Here is an 8,009-nt window from a genome sequence, read left to right as displayed (position 1 = left end):
CCTCCTTTTATTCCCCATGCCTCCCTTTTGTGCCCCAGTTACAGCACCTACATACCACAGTAAGTCATCAAATGTGGGCGGATTTTACAAGCATGTAGTCGAGGGAGGAAAAGGGGACAGAAAAGTTCTACCTGCAGCCACATGACCCCCATAAGGAAGTGAGCTAGACATTTAACAGAGTAATAGAGCCAGCATTCACGCAAACGGTCAATAAATTCATATATTATGGATGATGTGTGTGCCTGCAAACAATATGTCTGAACTTGTGATCTGATGTTGCTGACCAGGTGGGACAAATGAGGTACAGTTTGCACTTCTGACTAGCTTACTTTTTCAAATGTCTACAATAATGTGAAGTTTATTATTACATATCAATATGATGCTTCTAAAATGGATCAGATACTGTATTCCCTGGCTTTTAGCAGTGCACAGCAGTATTTAGACATGACCTAACACTATGTTGACATCATGACACAGGAATGCATCTGGCTACATCCAGCAAAAGCCTAATTTCGGCAACTCATGACACATCCCTTTGGGTGGTGATTTGTCAGTCATGTCTGAATTAACAGCAGCAACAGGATTAGCCTAGCTTAGTCCTGCATCCTTCAAAAGCTCCTAACATTACTCAGTCATATGGTTAAAATAAAATCACAATTTGCTTCCTGTAAATGCTTGGTATGCAATGATCATCGTGGAGGAAGTAAGCATTTTAGACGACATTACAGAATGATCGAGACTGCTGCTATGGCAGAAAAAAAATATTACATCAGCCGCTCAACAGAGATGAAGAGCTCATGGGAGCATCATATAAACTGAGCAGTATCTTTACTGACCTGTGTCTCGTTCAGGGATGGAGACGGGTGTCGGTCATGTGAGCGCGTCTTCATATTGCAGTGTTATGATATCACTGCAGACAGCAGTAACAAGTTCAATATTCAAGCTCCGCCCAGCGCTTACAGAGCCGTCGCGCCGATTGTCAAGATAGTCCCCCCCGCCCTCAGGCCGACAGACAACAGCGAATGCGGAAGTAGGTAGGAGTGATATATCTTGTGTTGTTAGACATCTTATCTCAAGTTCCTCCTCAGAGCTCATGAAGACCTGAAAATACTTTGACCGCCAGGACCCCTTTCTCCTTCAACTCTTGAGTTGTTTATTAAAGTTTGTATCATTAAGTGTTTTATTGTTTCTCATTGTTTCTTTCCCGTTTCCCGTTTATATTTTTCTGTGCCTTGATGTTTATAAACTAATATTTTTGCAATGGAGATGGAGATATTTTCAGAAGCATCTTATAGTTGTTGCTGAGAGGTCAAATGGATATTTATTTAGTTTTACTTAAAGGTAACATTGGGAAACGTAAGTAGCAGCACAAAGAAATCCTTCCCTGCTCATTCATGTCTAAGCTTAAATGGTTTAAAATATCATAATATCACGATATCATTGTGATATTTTAACAAATAAGGCAGTAGAATTATCGCTACCTCTCTGTCTCTAAAACCGCTGTTGTAATTTTTATCTTGTTTTCGTTTTTTAAATATTTTTAATAATAAATATAATTGAACAGATATAACAAGTATTCAACCAGCAAAGTGCTTTGTTTATTAATATAAAATTAGGACAAAATAACAAAAAAAGAATTAATTTAGAGCAAGAATTCCTGTCATATTCAGTGGATGCTAATAATACATTTTTGCAAAGCAGGGTTACAGTTTAGTATTTAACATGTCTTTACTGAGTATCCTGTACTCAGCACTGCTCATCTCCACATCTAGGGGGCGCTCTTGTACCAGTTCTGACATGGAGCTCCAGCCAATCAAATCGCAGGAAAGGGAGGCACAGGTTTCCGGCCTAAAGAACGACAACATAACTCCAGGCTGAAAGACGCAGAGGAGAAGCTGCTTCGCTTAAATAAGTAAACGGGTTTGCTTTCCCAGATACAGTCGTAATCTACCGTAAATTGCGCTCTTGCACCATTGATTGCATTTTGTGAGGGTAAGCGAAACGGACTGAAAACTGGTGGTATTTGTGTTCACTTGAGGGTCAACCAGGGGGTCGTTGTTGGTGCTGCTAAAGCTAACTGACGGTCCCTGTGTGTGTTTTTGATACCCGTAACGTTAATGGGCTACCGGCTAACGATGAACCGACCAGATGTATTCACAAATCACTGCACTAATGCGATCTTTCCGGCGTTCATCGTGTTGTTTCATCAACTGTAACGTTACTCAAATCAGCCGGTAGCAATGCCGTTTAACACCAGTAGCTGTTTTTAGGACGTTGGTTAGTTAGCTAGCGACGTTAGCACTGCTCCTTCGTATGTTGATCTAATTACGGTGAGGTGATAAAGTTGTACCAACATTAGCTAGTAGCTTAGTAACATCATATATTTCTGATGATACAAAATGAAGAAAACGAAGCAAATTCAAATTCAGAAGCTGTATCCACCACATGCATTTTGCTTGAGATCTTACTATAAAAGGTTACTTTCCTAGTTAGTCATAAAAAAATGATTAGTTTGCCGCGTGCCACTAGATAATCACTATTTGGTGTTAATGTAATGATGTGTTTAAGTTCTCTTCCTTCTTACTTGTTTTTCTCAACAGATGCTCCAGTAACTAAACACTCATTTATATCCCAAGAGTTGGTAGTCGGACTGACATGGCATCTGTTTACTGAACTGCTCCGTCTTCAACCACTGCTAGCACCAAGTGTGCAACTTCCCAGCGAATGAGACTGACCCATTATCACCATGGAAACAGAAACAGTAAGTTTTCTTCCTAACTGTCAATGGTGTCTTCTTCTCTGCATGATTGTGCAGGATTGTAAATTATGGACTGATACTAAGTATTATACTTTGTGTAGAGACTGTGTTTTAATATATGCTGTACAGGAAGTTATTCCTATCTGGCAGAATAAGCCTCATGGATCCACCCGTAGTGTTGTGAGAAGAATAGGTTCCACTCTTCCACTCAAACCTCCACAAAGGGCGTGTTTCCAGGTAAATATCAGATCTCATAAGTCCTGCATGTTATCCTTTTATCTATTGATTATATCCCCCTATTATTGCAATAGAAATGCTTCTGTATGCGACAATAACCTGTGTCCTTGTGCATTAGGAACTGCCGGGTCTTCCCGCTCTTCGGCCTATGGACGGCCCTATGGTTCCTACCTTGGCAGACATAGCCTGGATCGTTGCAGATGAAGAAGAGACATATGCCAGAGTGCGGTAAGTGTCCCATCACACCCTAAGAGAAAACCACTCAGACTGTGGAGTAGTGACTTGGCACTACTCCATAACTGCATTATCATGAGCGTCCAAGTTATTAGGTGCACATGTGCAGCCTAAAGAAATGCAATACAAGGTTATAGTGTTCTGTTTTTGTTGATACTGTGTCAGAGAAGCGTTGATTCAGCTCTGCTGATTTTTGCAGCCGTAGGTAGTGGTGAAAACTGAACAGTATAAACTCAACAAAAATAGGAATTTATTGCAGTGCTATTGGATTGGGCTGTATCTGTAATAAACTGCCAGAAAAGTATATAACATTTTCTGAGGAGCAGGTAGAGGGAAAGAGAGGCATCAGATGACATGCAGCATACTTAGCTGAACTCAACCCTATGAAATTTGATATAATAAAAGTTTATGTTCAACAACACTGATCACCCTCTCTTCTGTTTTCAGGAGTGACAGTCGTCCTCTGAAACACGAATGGAGGCCCACGCCTCTCCTGGTGCTCCACAGGAACTCATCTGTACCCAACTTTCGCCGTGAGGGCAAAAGGATGGAGGGGCTTAGGAAGCCAGGGGTGACGGCACTGAACCGCACTACTGCCCTGCAGGACGAGCTCAGCAGACTCCGTGCACAGATCGCCAAGATTGTGGCCAGTGATTCTGGTAGGTAACCAAAGCAAGAATTGCAGTGTACACAATTTAAACTCATCCACTGTAGATTTGAATAGTGATTAAAAACACAGGGACGCGAGAACTGGTAACACATCTAACTTGACACTCTCCTTGTTGATACTTAAGACTATAATTCATAAAGATGCTTAGAGTGTAGATTTAAGATTGCTTTATTGATCCTCTGTTTTACCACTGAGTTATGGTCTTCATGTGCCTGTGATCCTTTTGTTGCCAAGTCAGCTGCCCTGATTCTCCTAAAGCTCTTTGCTACTAAAATGTCTTGGCATCTGTTTGTAGGTCAGCGTCAAAACATAATCTCTGCGGTTCAGTGGCAGTTGGGCGTCACTCAAATTTCAAAAGGGATGTCATGTATTCACATGTATTGTATTTCCACTGATTTTAAACACACTTTATTTAAAAGAGCCACACAAGGAACTTCAACTGTCAGATTTAACCCCCCCCCCCCCGAGTTTTATCACATTCAGTTGATGCTGTAGTAAATGCCATGTTTGAAGTGTTTCCACAGACAGAGGTGACTTCAGCTGAGCGATGTTGGCATACATTTTAACATCAATCGTTGTCCATTTTCGCTGTAACTAACCAGTAAACGGTTGCTACAGCTGGACAACAACTGGTGCACTGCCAAAACGTCCCGGGTAAACTCTAAAGTCTGCTGGTCTGTGTGCATTATGAAATGACAATTGCGCGTCTTGATTGGAAAAAAATTATATTTGGATTTTATCTACCCGGGCGGGCCACCCAAGAAATCACATATTGCTAAGATAACATTTTTTTTATTTTAGTTTAGACTCTCCCATAGAACTCCACTTAAGATGTAATAATACCTGGGGGCAGAGCTACTGAAAACAACAATAACATACCTATATGGACACTTCATATTTACATTAGAAATGACAGATAAAAATAGAAATGGCATTCACTAAACAACAACAACTACAGAGCTACTAATTTATTTACCCTGCTCTTCTTCTTTCTTTCAGGTTCCAACCCCCTGACCCCTGACCTGCTCTCCCCTGACGACACAAGTATGAGCTTCTCCATGGCACCTTTTGAGACGGCGCCCTACCAGCCAGCCGCCACGGCTGCCGCGTCCTTTGTCATCAGTGATGTCACCGAGGAGGAGGAGGAAGAGGAGGAGGAGGAAGATGAAGATGAAAAAGACGTGGTCTCTGTGGTGTCAGAACTGGTCCCTGACCCTCTGCCACCCGTTTGCATGACGGCATCGGCGACCTTTGACCTTGACAGGCCCAGCATGGACTTCCGCGAGGCAGAGGAGGATACAGTGTCGCTGTCAAAGTCCACCAGCTTTGCCGACGTTATGGACATCTTGAAGGACATGAACCGCATGAAGATGAGCAAAGACAGGTAAGAGGTTTCAGTGTGCCGAACTCTACAAAGCTCATTATGAGTTTGCTTATTTGTTGTGTTTGTCTTAGAGGAGTAGTTTAATCTATCAGCACCTCTACAGCTCACTAACACATTATATCTCATCTCCTGGAGTCTTGGTGTCATGGTGAACAGAGACTCCAGGAAGTCACTGCCTGGCCAAGATACTGTCCAGTACATAACCCCCTGAAAAACTGCAAATTGTTTCCCCCGTTTCCAGTCTTTATGCTAAGCTAAGAGTTGCTGGCTATAGGGTCATACTTACCATACAGACATGAGAGTGATATCGATCTTCTCATCTAATTCTCTGCAAGAAAGTGTAAATCATAGTATTTTGATGACCCTGAACAATTGTTAAATTACTTAGTTTTTAAATTTTTTGGTGGGTGTCCTTGCAGGTACAACAGGGGCTGTACGTCCCTCAGAGAGGAGGACTCAGCCACTCTGATTTCAGAAGCTCTGAGGAAAAAGTTTGTCCTGAAGGAAGAAGATACTGCCGCTATGAAACGGAAGTAGCCTGATCTCGTGTTTATCACCAATACCCGATCGTGCTGCTCCATGTAAGTCAGGACTGGATAGCAGATGTTGCTTGTTTTTTTATGTTTTATATAATTAAGCCTTGAAGGCATGTGGTGGTAACTCATTGGTAATGTATTCAGTGGCAGAATGTTTTAGCTCACTTGTGGGTTCTTAGTTGTTGTTTTTTTCTCTCCCTCATTATTTTTAGGCCTTTGCCTGTGGAATATGTACCCATGGATCCACAACCTTGCTCCTCAGACCCAAGGCAATAGCTGTCTGCCAGAGTTAGAACAAAAAACACTTTGTCCCGGACATTTAAAACCAAATGTGAACTTCACAGCACTGGTGCAGTGTGAGGGGGAACAGCCAACTCTCAATACCAATAATCACTGCATCGCATATTGCATCCAGTCTATTTCTCTGCTTTTATGTTTAAACTTATTTCAAATGAGGACTCAGCAGACTGGTTCCACTGCTGTCCAGAAACTGGCTCTGTGTCCGGGCTGTTTTGATTTTAGTTGCTTTTTTTATTATGTTATAGCACATTGTGGAGCAGCTGACATCCAAACAATGATAACGTTTTTGGACTTAAATTGAAGAATGTCCCTTTAAAAAAACTTTTATCCATCCTGCTATGAAAAGAGTCCTTTTTTTCCTTTTGAATTTTCCACAGAAGAGATGCAAATAAACAGGTTTTTGTTTGTTTTTTCATTTATGTAAAGAAATCTTCTAACATACTTGAAAATATTTTATGTACAAATTAGACTGATCTAGTGTACATGCAGAGATGTACTGTAGCGCATCAGTGTGTGTGGGAAAAATAAGTTAAGATCTTTGCTGTTTAATATTTGCATCACAATGCTGAGTTTGCAAATGTGCACAGTATCATATACTATATGTTGTTTGCTCCACTGCACCTCTTATGCCTGTCCTCTTGTTTTGTGATTAACATATAGATTGATAGTCACTAAACCACTGGACACTCATTTTGAAACCCAAACTGAAAGGAGCGAGAATATGTTTATTATATAGTTTGAGGTGTATAAATCCAAGGAATACTTAATGAAGTGTGTGAGTGAAATGTGCACCTATCATTGTTTGTATTTCCAGTAAAAGCAAGCGTGTGCAGGTCTTTTAGATACAAATTTTCACCGTGTGCTAATTGGTAAATGAAACCACCTTTTATGATGTTTCTTAATGACGCAACATTAAAGAGGTGATTTCAGTTTGGGCAGAGACAACTGAGATATGTGTAAGAGTGCTTTTACGTCATTATGTATGCAGAGTTTTGACCAAAACTATGTGTAAAATGCTTGTATGAGTCATGATGATAACACTGAATATTCTTGTTGACGCCTTACCACAGATCTATTGCCTGTTCCAATGCCTGATTTTTATCCCCATATTGGTTCAAGTGCCATGGGTTTGTTTTAATCAGCACGCCCCTCGTTGCCTGCCCTTTCCTGAATGTGCCCTCCATCCTCATCTTTACTAAGATTCCCATATTTTCATCTCACTAACATACAGTGAACGACAATGTTAAGAACCAGTTGTGTGTGTGGTATTGCTGAACGTTTGCTTAAAAATAGCCCCTCACAAGAAAATACTTTAACCACCACACACGTCACTCCTACTCTTTTCATCCGTCGTGTTTATGCCTACATGGGTGTGAAACCTTTAGCATAGTTTTGCAGAGTGAAAAGTTACTGCTAGGTTATCTGTTTGGATTGAACAAGAACGTGCCCATCTGTGTGTCGATGTATGCAGTGGAGTTAAAGTATGTTTTGTCTTGCTAGAACTGGCCCTCAACTTGTGTTTGGTGATCTTAATAGTTAATTTCCTCTTTGGTCCACGTAATGAAGTACAAACAGACAAGCTGAGAAAACTATGTGCGAGTTTAAATATATTAATTGAATGTCTGTACTTGAGATGTTGATCTTTACGCAGCATACTCTGCCAATGCCATCACTAGTCCTGATAATAAGTTGAGAGGATAGTTTTTTCACAGACTTTGTTTTGAATTCCTATTGTTTTTCTTGTCCAGTTTGAGGTTTTCTCACCATTATACCTCCATGTAGGGTTGAGCCCACCACCACCATCTGTATGTTTGTTTTTTGTCATGTTAGGACTTGTAAATAAAGATTGGCTGGTGTTTTGAAACTGACCGTTTTCTCTGTGGGAACAGT

The 8,009-nt window shown here is 40.9% G+C and overlaps 1 protein-coding gene across 4 annotated transcripts; it reads left to right on the top strand.

Annotated features, from left to right (window-relative positions):
• Nucleotides 1-1,862: 1,862 nt before the first annotated feature.
• Nucleotides 1,863-6,439, top strand: mtfr1l (mitochondrial fission regulator 1-like). Of its 4 annotated transcripts, XM_070920794.1 has the most exons (8): nucleotides 1,868-1,992; nucleotides 2,601-2,761; nucleotides 2,888-2,995; nucleotides 3,114-3,223; nucleotides 3,677-3,888; nucleotides 4,899-5,283; nucleotides 5,703-5,864; nucleotides 6,032-6,439. In XM_070920794.1, exons 2-7 carry the CDS (start codon nucleotides 2,747-2,749, stop codon nucleotides 5,818-5,820), a joined length of 948 nt encoding a protein of 315 aa, XP_070776895.1. In that variant the 5' UTR covers nucleotides 1,868-1,992; nucleotides 2,601-2,746; the 3' UTR covers nucleotides 5,821-5,864; nucleotides 6,032-6,439. The 4 variants fall into 4 exon arrangements, with proteins under 4 accessions (XP_070776896.1, XP_070776895.1, XP_070776897.1 ...); XM_070920795.1 differs by lacking the exon at nucleotides 6,032-6,439 and having other exon boundaries at nucleotides 1,863-1,912; nucleotides 5,703-5,934; XM_070920796.1 differs by lacking the exon at nucleotides 6,032-6,439 and having other exon boundaries at nucleotides 2,909-2,995; nucleotides 5,703-5,934.
• Nucleotides 6,440-8,009: the final 1,570 nt, after the last annotated feature.

The sequence above is a fragment of the Enoplosus armatus genome, chromosome 15 (genome assembly GCF_043641665.1).
Source record: "Enoplosus armatus isolate fEnoArm2 chromosome 15, fEnoArm2.hap1, whole genome shotgun sequence".
Taxonomy (NCBI): Eukaryota; Metazoa; Chordata; class Actinopteri; order Centrarchiformes; family Enoplosidae; genus Enoplosus; species Enoplosus armatus.
This window is presented reverse-complemented; position numbering and strand designations above follow the sequence as displayed.